We start from the raw sequence: 14,116 nt of genomic DNA, 5'->3' as shown, positions 1-14,116 counted from the left end.
CTTCTGAAATTGGGGAGTAAATTCAAAATTTAAAATAACACTGAAATGAGAACCCACAGCAGCTCCAATAGTCATTCAACTACCTTTCTCAATAGCAAAAAAAAAAAAAAAAAAAAAAAAAAAAAAAAAAAAAAAAAAACAAAAAAACAAAACAGGAATGAGGTCCAAAATAAAAGCATTAAGAGAAAGACAGTGGAATGAATCTGATGTAACTTTTCTATATACATATAGAATATACCACAGTGAATCTCACCATCCACAAGACTGGGATCCTAATTAGAAAAAGATATATTCCATTCTTGTATAAACATTTCAAGATAGATTCTGTCATGTATAACTAAAAAGAATAAAAAAATACATACCTTCAGAACTTTTCTGATTCTAGCATTAAAAAAGAGAAAGAGGCTGTAAACAGAGCCATGTTCTAGACTCCCCACTTCAAAATTCATTTTGAATTTACTCCCCAATTTCAGAAGCAGATATGCCTCCTATATATACACGGAAAAATATACCTACCTTTCTCTTGGAATGGGAACAGGTGTCTACCTGTGAAGATGAAGATTCTTTTCTAAAGAAACTGAACAGTCTCAGGGAGAAAACCTACAATCTCAGAGAATAGGCCTCACCATATACTTGGAGACCACCCATGAAAAGCCCAGTTCACTGCCTAAATCCCCAATATGAAGGCTACCAGTGGCAGACCCCACTAATTCACAAAGAACTTTTAATCATCTTGTTAGTATCTCATTCTTATATACAGCTGAGGATCACCAGATAGACCAGGCAAGTTTCAAAATGAAATAAGAAACTAAATCCACAAAAAAGAACATGAAAGAATTTAAGAAATAGAGTGTTTTTGAAGATTTGTTTTCTATGTCCTCAAATAAGATTGAAAAAGGACTTAGAAATTAAAAATTATGTAGAAATTAAAAATCCAATATTAGAGTTGGAAAATTAAGTCAGGGAAATTCTTTAAGAAAGCAAAATAAAAAGAAAGCAAAAAGGCAGACAAGACATAACAGAGGTCTAGCATCCAACCAATATGCAGTTCAAAAAGGACAGAGGGAAATTGGGTAAGAAAATATGTCTTGCCAGGCATGGTGACACACACCTGTAATCTTAGTGACTCATGAGGTAAGGCAGAAGGATTACAAATTCGAAGCCAACCTCAGTAATTTAGTAAGGACCTAAGCAACTTGGGGAGACCCTGTCTCAAAATAAAATAAAAAGGGCTGAGGTTGTGGCTCAGTGGTAGAGCACTTGCCCAGCATGTGTGAGGCCTGGATTCAATCTCCTGTATTGCAAAAAACAATATCAAAAAGAGTGGATATATTGATATTTGAGTATTTGGAAAACATCCACAAGTACATGATGTGGTATGCCAGGGAGAATTCTAAAATGAGCTCCAAGATTACTATCACCAATAGGCATTTTCTGTATAATCCTCTCCTCTTGAGTGTGGGTAAAATCAGGTTTTTCTTCCCCTTAGTTCAAAGTTATATTTTTTGAAACTGGAAAGGAGGAGGGTACCCACAATGGAATGATACACAAATGTTTAGATCATGAATCAGCTGATTTTGAGTTAGCCAAAAGAAAGCTTATTCTAAGTAGCCTGGATCTATTCAGGTGAAAAGATGATGAATCAGAGGCTTCTATTGCTGGCCTTGAAGACATGGTCTCTGAAAGCTGCAAGTAAAAAACAAAAAAAAAAAAAAAGGAATTCTACTGACAACCAATGCAGAGTGAAAGAGGATGCCCATCCATGGATAAGAAAGACTTCATTCCCAGCTGACACCTTGATTGTTGCTTTATGAGACTCCAAGAGGAAGATCCAGCTAAACATAGCCAGAACTCCCGACCCACGGAAACTATGAGAAAGTAAATGGGTGTTGTTTTAAGCCATCAAAGTGTTGGCAATTTGCCGCACAACAAAAGCGAATATTTATGGCATGTGGACAAACAATAAAATCAAAGTAAACAACTTAGAAGGAAATCATATTTTCTTCCAAAGCAAAAAATTTCAGAGTAAATGCAGTGCCAGATAGTTGAATAATAATAATAATAAAGATACATTTAGAAATACCATAAAGTAAAAGAAACTCTGAATTAGAAATGTGCACAGAGCACAGTGGCGCAGGCCTGCAATCCAAGCTACTCAGGAGGCTGAGGCAGGAGGATCACAAGTTTAAGGCCAGCCTGAGCAACTTGGCAAGACCCTGTCTCAAAAATAGGGAGATGAAGAAAGGGGCTGGGGATACAGTTCAGTGGTGTAGAGCTTATCTACATGAGCCAAGCCCTGATTCAATTCCCAGTACTTTAAGAAAAAAAAAAAAAAGTTAAGAAAAGAAAAGATATGAGCATAACTGGTAATTGCTGCTACATACAATCAGGTCTAAGGAGAGAGATCAATTTCAAGTTATCCCGGATCTTTTAGCTTATAAAAACAGATATGCAGCAGCTAAATCAGGTGGTTTGCTTCCTAGTTTCAAAATTACACCTTTGTGTAACTTGAAAGGAGACAGACATAGAACCTTTAGGAATCAATAGAGCTTTTGAAAGGATAAGTTTCTCACATTTGTAAGCTGTATTTATCAAATGCCATCTCTCTTAAACATAGGGTCTCTAGACCAGCAGTATCAGCATCACTTGGGATTTGTCAGAGCAGCAAATATTTGGGCCCCAATCCTAGAACCACCATAGAATCAAAAACTCTAGGGGTAAAGGAAGTCCAGCAATCTGTTTCATTTTTAACAATCCCTCTAGGTGATTCTGATGCAGGTCCAAAACTGAGAACTATTGATATACTGTTAATTTCTGCCACCATCATACTATGCTCTGGTCTTCCCATTTCCACAAAGTTAAAATACTTCCAAACTTATTGCATCTGACCTGATCAATTGTTAGTTCATGTAGCTTAAAAAAATTGTTTTCTGGAATAAGGATAAGGTTTAGATGTGTTTCTTTGACCAGAGGGTTTTTAAAAACAATGCCTTCAGGCCACACGTGTTCTCCTCACTTTGCTACAGTCCCTACTAACCCCTACCATCTTCTGCCTTACAATATCACACATTCTTTTCTCCCCCAACCAATGACAACATTAGAGTTTGGGACCTCAGGGGAAAATAATTTCAAACTAACAATAAAAATAAATTTAAATCAGGTAACAATATGATCCGATCTTCTCTTACAAATGAGAAAATCAAGCTAACTTCTAGTGACCTCATTATGATTCAGAAATTGTGCAATATACTACATCTGTCCCTTCCACTTATGGGTCTCTACTTTTAATGCCTTAAGAAAAATGTTTCAAGATAACATCAAGCTTTCTTTTTCTGATTTGAGACTTTCAGAGAACTAAATCCTAACTACTCAAATATTCCAAAGATTCATGTGTCCAGTAACTATTAGGGCAGATAATAAGAGTTTGATAAAATTTACAATTTCAGATCAACTCTGGAAACTTTGTAACACAATAATGTAAAATCATTTTTAAGTATTTCAATGTACTCCAAATACACTGAGCAGAGATTTAACTTCACTAAAATTAAAGTGGAGTTTTTTTTTCACTATCTATAATAAAAACAACAGACATACATTTAAAGAACTCATCAAGATGCAAACTTATATTAAATGTGAATGTTTCTTTAAAGAACTGTGAAGAATTAGAAACCCCTCTCCAAATGAATATCTCTCTGTACGAGTATCCATTAAGATCCCCTGAACTAAGAGCCCTGAGGAGCTATAAGATTTTAGTATATGCTCTGCCATTTCACAACTACATAACCTCCCACAAGACACATTCTCCCTTCGAGGTAGGTCTCTTTCTCCATTAAAACGTGCAGATTTTCATTAATATTCTGATAAGTGAAAACAGATATACTCCTTATATTTAAAATAAGAAACAATTTTTGCTGTGTAGGAACTGTTTAGCCAATCCTGAAAAGAACAATGAAATAAAATTTGAGATGAAGAAGCTAAAGCTGATACAAATACCTACGTATCCATATGTAGGAACAGTGGCTGATCCTGATAAATTTTTACTGTAAATATCAAAATTTTTAAAATACTTTAATCTTAAATCTCAAGATAAGTTCCAAAACTTAAATGTACTCATTTTAGAGAATCTAAAGCAGAAGGACTCAATACAGTTTCAATCTTTCCTCCCAGGAATAAACATGGAAGCACTTAAGTGAATCTCATTTGAATCTTTTTATACATATACAGGCATATTTTATCTAGTTGAAGTCATAAAGAATATATAATTTGGGCTGGAGTTGTAGCTCAGTGGTACAATGCTTGCCTACCATGTGTGAGGCACTGGGTTCGATTCTCAGCACCACATAAAAATGAATGAAAATAAAGGTAATGTGTCTATGTACAACTAAAAAAATAAAAAAAAGTATATATATTTTATCTCCTAGTTTCTAAATGACCATTGTACCATCTTTGAAAACATTCTTTAGACTAGCTTCCAACCATATGAATAGCTATAATATGCCTGTAGATAATAATGATTTTAGAATACACTAATATGTTGCAAAATAAAATTAAACAGCAATATTATCATTAAAGTCTTACTATTTTCCCCACACTGATATCAAAATAGCACTATTTTCCCCACACTGATATCAAAATAACACTAATAAAATACTAAGAGAAAGCAGCAATGAAAATAGAGAACTAAAATGCTGAAGAGTATCAGTTGAGTAGGGAAAAGAGCAGCCAACAAGACATAGAATTTTTTTCTCTTTTTCTTTTTTTTAAAATGAACAGAATCTCAAGAAAGATGAATTTAAGGGTGACTTGAGGCTTTTCCATTCAGCTTAAGTTATACAGATCCCTGGCCACACAAAGTAAACAAGAGTAGGTGGAATCCTCATTCTGTAAATATCCTAAGAAATGGCAGTCATTAGGTGAAGCATATGAATTTTAATGCTAAAAGCTAAGAGACATATTCATTAACAACAGAGTATGATAGAAAACAACACAAAAAGGAAGCAAGGAAAAGGTAAAGAGATAGGCTAAGTATATTTAAATAATACAAAAAGTTTTAAAATAACTATCCCATGTAAGTTTGAGAATATATAGATCTATCTTCCATGAAGGAACACTGATAGAAATTTCTGAGTATTCTGAGATCTTTGACAATCAACTCCATTTAAGATAATTAAGATAATATCTTAGAGATCCTTATTAAGAGCTGAATGGGAGAAACTGAAAGTAACTAGGGCAGAAAATTCTGAATCACAAAAGTTCCTTAGAGAATAACCTGACTTCTTGAAGATACTTAAATGAAACAAAAGGATGATAATACCTACTTAAGTAAGGCTGAGGCACACTGAAAGGTAAAGGTGAAATGATTCAACAATTTACCTAGAAAAATAACAGGTACATTCAATTTTATGACTAATTACTAGAAATCAGGATTTTCTATATACTAAAATTGGGCCCTAAATTTTTTCAGTTAATTGTTATTTCCTAACAGACTAATATATTAAGTACTGTGTACTAGTCTGTTAGGAAACAATGTCTAATGCCCATAAAAATGCTTATCAGAGCTGTGGCTCCTAACCCCCACTCCTGGGGCTGGAACTCAGAACCTCCCAGCACCCTTCCATTAAGACTTTACAAGTAAAGACAAATGATTCTGGAAAAACCCTTCTACTGGGGACAGGGAACATGAAAGACACTCTTCTACAGCCCTCTGGCCTATAAGGCATGTGAAAACGCGGATCCGAATATTCCAATAGACATGACGTGATAAACATGACTTTAAATGACCTAACAAACTAAAACTTGTTATCTGTGGTCTTCGGCAGTTTTTTGTGTTTAATTTCCTTCCAGCCCTTGTTAGGTAATATTACAAAGAGCTCTCAATCCTTAACTGTTCTTCCTTCAGGACTTGGTGCCAACTCTTCAAAAATAATGTGGAAGCTCTTCATGTTTTACAGAATATTAAAATATTTATAAAACAGATTTTTTAAGCTAATATTAGGTATTAAGGGATTAAGGTGACTTTTCAAAAGCTGGAGAAACTGCAGAGGTAAAATGTACTATAAAGATAAAATATTGATTGCTAATTTTCTGAATTTTACTAACAACTTTTAAATTTTTTGATACAAGGAAACAATGACGTTTTGCCTTCCTTTAGTAGTCTACCTTAAAAGGCAGGTAAGTGTAAATAAAATTTGGATATAAGCTATGTCAAAATTTAGTTCTAGGGCTGGGATTGTGGCTCAGCAGTAGCTCACTCACCTAGCACTTTCGAGGCTCTGGGTTCGATCCTCAGTACCACATAAAAATAAATAAATAAAATAAAGGTATTGTGTTCCTAACAGACTAATACATTATGTATTATGTACTAGTCTGTTAGGAAATAATAATACAACAGAAAAATAAATATTTAAAAAAAATTAGTTCTACATGTTTTAAATTATTTTAACTACGTAAGAGTCATATTAGCTTCACCATCCATTATTGAGGAAAAAAACCCATTAGGAATTACTTTTATTTTTCCATTACAAGGAAACTAAAAAGAGTCACTAAAAAGATTCCCTATAAAATTAATTCTAAATTAAACTTACCAAAAAAGTGAAGAGATTTTTGGAAACTTTAAAAAGCAAAATGGAAAGTAAAATCCAAGTACAGAAAAAGGCAAATCATAAAAAAGATATGTCATTTACTTTATCCTCCCCCCGACAAAAAAAAAAAAAAAAAATTGCTTTAAAACCAAGCAGCTTTGATTCTTAGCAGTTTCAACTTTTTTTCTTTCTCATACCTTTTATTAAGGAACAAAGCAATGGCTTATGTGTCAGACTTACATCAGACAGGAAAGGGAATATCAAGGAAGTATTAAATACTAAAATTAAAAACACAGCTGGGAACCATGGAACATGGTGTAAATCTCAGTTGCTTAGGAGGCTGAGGCAGGAGGATGGAAAACTCAAGGCCAGCCTCAGCAATTTTGTAAGACCCTGTCTCAAAAAAAAAAAAAAAAAAAAAAAAGGGGCTGGGGATGTGGCTCACTGGTTAAGCACCCCTGCATTCAATAAAATAAAGAACAAGTTCATGGATAAATCTGTCTTTTAACAAGAGTGATCATAGAATGCCTAATTTTATACTATCTAGAAAGGTATGCTATAAAATTTCAGATTTTTTTTGCCTAAAATTAAGATCTAAACATTTGATTTAATTTACACATTGAAGACCACTGAACAATCATTTTTGAAAAGCTTTTGAAGTTTTACCTACTCCTGCAATACCGTTCAGTAAGATTTGAAAATTGTAGCTCAATTCGTGGTGAGATATCTATATAAATGGCCAAGTGCGGTGGTGAACACCATTAATCCCAGAGACTCAGGAGGCTGAGGCAGGAAGGTTGCAATCTCAAGCCAGCCTCAGCAACTTAATGAGAACCTCTCTCAAAATTAAAAAAATAAATAAATAAAAAGGGCTGAGGATGCAGCTCAGTGATAAAAACTCCGGAGTTCAACTCTGAATATGAAAAAAAAATCTATTTAAATATTCTTTATTGTACATTCATTCTTTTGATGAAGATATTTAATGAACTTTAGAACTTATAATGCCTCAAAATTATAAGTCTTTGTGATCTCTAGGAAAACCTTGCTCATTTCACAAAGAATTTCAGAAACTGCAAGAATTTCTACTGTATTAGCCACAGGTCTCACAAGTATTACAAAAAAGCAACACAAACAAAATATTGCATATTTCATTCAACTAGACAGTTCCTACTTAGTAAAGATATACTAAAGCTATTTAAAATGGTCATTTAAAAATTACATTTGAATAAAATTTATATTGTAAAAAATTGTATCAGAAAATATTAAATATTTGGACTCATTTCCCTACTCTTCTGACCTGTTAATTAGATTAATCTTAAATAACAAATCAATTTAGTAACTAAAAGTAAATACTTTTAAGCCCTTTGACTAAATACCAATGGACTGGGGGAGGAAAAAAAAAAATCACAGGCCTGTAGGGAGAATGAACATTTTGAGATGTTACCATCTTTTTTATTTGAGCCATTCAATCACTTCAAACCATAAACTATGTATAAAGACAATTTCTTTCATCAATCCCTTAATTCTCAAATTCACTATTTCATGACCACCTGAAAGTATCTCTGAAAGGAAGATACCATGCTGTTTCCAACATTTTTACCATTGTAACTGAAATACCCTAATTCTAAAGTAGACCCACTCAGCCAGGTACACATCTCTCAATCACCATTTCTTTCCTCTCCACTTTGAAACTTTCCAGAGCTTTCTAATCATTTTCTCTACCTAGTCAGAGTTCATTGTTCTAGCTTGGTGTTTTACAGGACAACATACGATATCAAATTTTAAATGATTTTTAAAACTTTACTTATACTACTTCCCTGATCTTTCATGTTACCACTTTGCTTAAAACCCAATATTGGTTCCACCACTAAGAGCAATGTTTTTCAATCTGCCAGTTGTTAAATCAATTTCATGGATCCTGCCATTTCTTCTTAAAAATTAAATTGAATGGAATAGAATAGAAATTACCAGAGCCAATCACACAAAGTAGGGATATTATTTTCTGCCATTTTATTAATTATGTGCGAACATATTAGGTCACAATGTTTAAAAAAAAAATGCATGTTACCAATGGTTTATTCCTTAAGGAAGCTTGAAATATACCAGCCAGCACAACCCAGTCTTTCATTCAGTCTACAAGGCCAACTTGGTCCCTGCATAAGGCTCTAAATCTCTCTTACCAAGGTAAGCCAAGCAAATGAAGGAAGGCCCATGCCAAGTTTTTTGCAATTGCTCTTCTTGGTGATGTCACTGTTCTGCCTTGAATGCCCTTTCATTTGTCCACACGGCCCACCTGTTATTCACCTTTCATTATGTAATATCACCTATTCCACAAAACCTTTTTATCCTTCTGCAGCATTTAATAACCCTCATACACATTTTGTGCCTCTATAATGCCTAAGATTATAGCTTCCTCAACATTCCACTGTACTTTATTTTAAACTTACTTTCTTCCCAGTTTTGAAAGTATAAACTCCTTGAGGGAAGGAGCACATTTTACTAGTCTCAGTTGAGCGACTGAGCTCAGCACTTGCCTTATATAATACTTGTTGAAAGATTGTAAAATGAACAAATAAAGAATTAAGGACTGGTATTTTAACTGTTTTGTTTTTAAGATTGACAGGATGGTTGCCTTTGCAACAAAGCTTACTCATCCTGCAAAGGTGGATCAAGATTTCGGCATTTTTGCTACAACCCCCAAGATCAGAACCTCTGACCAGGCAGGCAAGTTATGCAAATGGTGTCAGTTTCCTGTCTTTTTACAAAGACAAGACTCAGTTCTTGTCGAAAAGTAGCAGCACCACTTCCATACTGCAGAAAGTTATGTGGAGATGGGGGAAAGGAGAGACTCAAGGTTGGGATAGGCAGGTGAAACTTTAAAAAAAAAAAAAAAATTAAACTTCATTAGTAAGGGAGAACCCTATTTAATACAACTAGCTCTTATGGTGGGGACTAACAAGGCTAACAGGGGGAATAATACTAGATTGCCAATATGAGCTAAGTAAAAACAAAAGGTACATGAAATAACTGGTTGAAGTTATTTGATTTCTATTGCCTACTCTAATACTTCTGAAATAGCTACTGACTCACCACTCTCATTATGAGATATGACTTGGGGCGGTGGAGAGGGGGTGTCAAACCTAATAAGGGCTCTCTCTCAGAGACTTTTAAGCTTTTCATGGACCTTTCTTTCATATATAAATGTCTTTATTGGGGGAAGTCTGATGCACATATTTTACTTCAACTGTCTTCACTGCAATTAAAAAGTTTACTCAACATCCAAGATACTTTGACAGACTCTGCCAACTGTCCGTTTCAGCTGTTCTTTGCCTTTTCCACATAGTTCACAAACGATTACAGGAGTCTTAATGTTTTTCTGCCTAAATTAATCACTCATTAAACATAATTCCTTTGCTTAGATTTTGCTCCTACTTATAACTGTATAGGCAAAGAAATCATATTTTAACCTAACATTAATCACAAATATATTTGTAATATATCAAATTCTTCATTCACAATATTAAACTGAGTATGGTAATTTAGATTGTCCAGGTAAAACTTAAAGGCCATTTAAACCTGTTTCCTTTTAAGTAGGTCCAGGTGACTTTTTTATTCCACAAACATTTGTTAGGTATATGAACCTAAAAAGTGTAGAAACTTCTGCAAATGCCTTTGCTGTATGCTGTCCTCTTCTATTTCCACCTCTTTCAACAACTCAAATAAAACAAGTCACTCTTGAATGAGAAAGGGTCATATTTCCAAATATAGTTTGGAAAAATAATGCCACAAATGCTCACTCCTTTTTAACAGCACCTTTAAAATTTTACTTTAAACAGGGCAAGCTTGTTTATAAACAAATTTAATTATGCTAGTGTTAAATACGGGTTTACTGTCATATTTTAAAACCTAGTCCCCTTAGTATAGTTCATTCCTTGCTTTCTTTAGTAAAACAATGGGCAGTCTTGTCCTTTAAAGGTTGTAGAAAACTGCTTTTCTCCCATGATACTACCACTCTACAATCTGGAGAGTGCAGCCTTCCACATGAAAAACTGCTGCTTGATTTTATGTGTGTGTGCACAAGCATGCTCACACTCCACCACGTTTTAAACAGAGGATCTGCAGAAGCTCAAGGGAAGCCATATTTCAAAGGCTTTGAATATTAGCATTTTTCAGTGTTTTCTCTCATTTAAAATGGGTGCAATTCAGCCAAACACTTTTCAAATGCCATTATTTCCCAATTTAAGTGCTTAGGCAGATTGGAGGGGAGAAAATTTCTCCATCTCAGTGGTACACTTCAAGAAACCACTAGTGATCATTAAAATGGGAGGAGGAATAAAATAATTCATTTTTACAGGGTGGAAAAATCTTTAAAAGTCACCCATCTCCTTCGCTTTACAGATAAGAGAACAGTCCATACTGGTGAGGTAATTTGCCTTAGGTCAATAAAGCACTAAGAACAGCACTAAAAATAGAATAAGGTATTTAAATTACTCTTAGTAGTACCCCTAAATTATGCAAGATATATTCTCATAATTTATAATTTAAGTCTTAAAAATAATTATCACCTTCTCATTAATTCCTGAGGAAGAACTCTTACAACATGTTCTAAAATTTTAAAGTTGTTTGGGTTTAATAAACTTCAGATTCTAACTCCCATAAAAAGGTACTACTGAATTACTCCAAATTAGTGTGTGTGCACACCTCTACATCATCAAAACGAATCTGAGTCCATTTCAAACCCTGTCTCTCAACTACACTTTAGATATGTTTGTTCAACCACAAAAATGAAAATTCTGGAAGTTCTTCTTTAACAGAAAGCACTGGCAATCTCAAAGACATGAGTGGGTCATTACTGCAATAATATACTATGGGCTTCCAGCCTAAATTGGGTAGTCACTAGCATTTTATCAAGCTACAGTGTGAGGAGCTAAAAAAGTTTGAGAAGTGTACTCTTCTCTGGCTTTAGGTACGAAAGACAGTGCAGAGCTGATATTGTTAACACAAACTGAAGGTCTCAACTTAAAAGCGAAAAAGTGCCTTTCACTAAAGGCTTTTCCTGTTCCAGCTCAGATCTACCCAGTGGACTCGCACTGTGGAGACCGCATCAGTGAGACTTTCAGATTTTCGTTTCAATGCCCAATAAATCAACTATACATTTTAGCTTTGGAGATTCAAGGACAAAACAGAGGGCACTGTGAGGGCAACAATTTACACAGGATCACTTTCAAGGACTGTAGTCCAACCATTCGTTACAATCGTTCCTTTGTGTAACCGATTATTGCCAAAGTACTGAAAAGAATGGCAGTACATCTCCTTGAAAGATAACCGTCAACAAAACCCAAGATGACATGATTTTGGTAACGAACTGATGCAGCAGTTTGATCAATGAAGCGGTTATCTGACAGAATATATTGTTTGTAATTATAATCTTATTAGGAATATTTAAGTTACAAATGTGCATGTTCCTTAATTCTGACCTCTGGTGCCACGCTATAAAAAAACAAAACAGTCACCACCACTGCTCAATAACACACATACATAAATAGATTCCAAACTGTGATAAGCACAAAAATCCTTACCCCATTTTGCCCAATGAAAACTTGTTCTGAAGTTTCTGCTCTTATGCTACGGAATAACTTCCAAAGGAATTTCTCCGTCTGCTATTTCGCAGTTGCTTTCCACCTCCCCGCCCCCCGAGATTCTTTTCCGGAGGTATTTCAATGATGTCGATAATTCAATTAGTTCTCTTAGGTAAAATGATTTCTCTCGTCAATACCAAAACGTTCAAACAGAGGTGGCATTTGCTTATTAAGAGTTAAAATGCTGCGTGGAGGAGACCGCGGTCAACTCTATTCCACAAAATGAGTGTACATGTAGGAAAACGCAAAACCAGCTTCACCGAGTCCTATAAAAAATGAGTTCGCTGGTCATTTCGCTCATGTCCTCCGCGACACTCAGGGAGAACCTGGTAACTCGGCCTTTTCGGTGCTAAGGCTGTGGGTTCAAATTTCTCCACCACACCAGGTCCCTGGGGGTGTACTGTGCAACCCAACGCGACGTGCACTTTAATAAAAAATCCTAAAAGCAGTAATGCCACTGCTTCCCTGCGCTCACATTAGAAAAAACTATACAGAAAAATCTCCTGGAAGTGCAAACCCAGCAGCTCGCGACGTGCACGGCACTCCACATTGGAATCTTTTTAATTTTCCCCTCCTAAGATTCGGAGCAGAAAGGAGGTGGTGAGGAGGAAGAGAAGGCTGGGCAGGATCGATTCATTCTCCCGAGGATAATAAACGGAGCCATTTCCAGGCAGGCAGCAGGCTGGGGGCGCAGCGCACGCCGGGGAGCAGGGGGAGGGGGCCCGATCCCACCTCCCTCAGCCCCTTCCCGCCCCCCGCCGCCGAGCACAATGGAGCCCGGCTCGCGCCCGGCTCTTCATTCGAGGCTGCCCCCTCTTCGCTCTTCTCTTCTGGGCACAGCGGGTCTGGAGCTCCCGTCGGTGGGGAATGAATGAATCAGAGAGCCAAGCTCCACGCTTTCCCCCGGCACCCGGCCCCCAGCTCCGGGGCGGCCGAGAGGCGGCGGTGGAGGGGCTGAAGAGTCGACGGGCACCCGCCCCAGCTGAGGCGGGAAGCTAACGCCGCGTTGAGGGCTGAGGAACGGGGCTCGAAGCTGTGGGAGAGCCGCCACTCCAGCGCCCCCACCTCTGCTCGCCTCTCACGCTCCGCGCCGCCGCCACGCGCCGCCTCACATTCCCCGGGCCCCGCCGCTGTCTCTTCACACTTCCATCACCGCCCGCCTTCACCGGGCTCCGGCTCCCGCTGGGCAGAGCGGCGCCAGCCTCGGCGGCCTGAAGCCACCGCTGCCTCTGCCTCCACCGGCCCAAGTGCAGAACGGAGGGCGCCGCTTCTCCGATCAGCGCCGCCGGCGTGAGGCGAGCGCGGCAGCACAGCGGGCTGTGGGGGGCGGGGGGCGGAGGACGGAGAGGGGGCGGGGAGAACGAGGGGCGAGCTCGTTCCCTCCTCCTGCTCGCGGGAGGGGCGGGAGAGGCCGCCGCGGCGGAGGGGTGAGCGCGGACCCGTCCCGAGGGCCTCCGGGCCCTCAGGGAAGCGGGAGACAGCAGAATCACGAGGCGCCGGGGAAGGCTGGTGGTCTGGGACCGAGCTGGCCCTCGTGGGGAGCTTGGCCAGCTGTCAGGTCCGTCAGTCCGTCCTTCCTTCTTTCCCCCCTCCCCTAGTGACCCGCGGCGGGCGGGCCTTGGGCTCTGCTCCTCCGCTGTTTCCTGGCCCGGCTCCCTGCCGCCAGAGCCTCCTCCGCGCCCCACACCAGGTGCTCGCGCTGTGTCTCCATCCTCCCTGCAGGAGGACCTTTAAATAGCAACGTCAGCGCGCTCTTCTCCGCACACACGTCACCCGCCGCTCACGTCACCGGGGTGCGGGGGATGATGTCACGCGGCCGGAAGTACTGCTAAATTAGGGAAGGAGCAGGAGGAGGAGGATTCGGCGAGCTCCTCTGTGCCCACCTGCTCTCGCTTC

The 14,116-nt window shown here is 38.2% G+C and overlaps 1 protein-coding gene across 1 annotated transcript in view; it reads right to left on the bottom strand.

The window, feature by feature from the left end:
* The window catches only part of HOMER1 (homer scaffold protein 1), a 134,148-nt gene extending 121,849 nt beyond the window's left edge, over positions 1-12,299 (bottom strand). Inside the window, exon 1 of the mRNA XM_081284742.1 lies at positions 12,161-12,299. Coding sequence (XP_081140868.1) covers positions 12,161-12,165 — 5 coding nt within the window. The 5' untranslated portion in view covers positions 12,166-12,299. The remainder of the gene's footprint in view (positions 1-12,160) is intronic.
* Positions 12,300-14,116: the final 1,817 nt, after the last annotated feature.

The sequence above is a fragment of the Spermophilus citellus genome, assembly GCF_964194105.1.
Source record: "Spermophilus citellus genome assembly, chromosome: 1".
Classification (NCBI taxonomy): Eukaryota; Metazoa; Chordata; class Mammalia; order Rodentia; family Sciuridae; genus Spermophilus; species Spermophilus citellus.
This window is presented reverse-complemented; position numbering and strand designations above follow the sequence as displayed.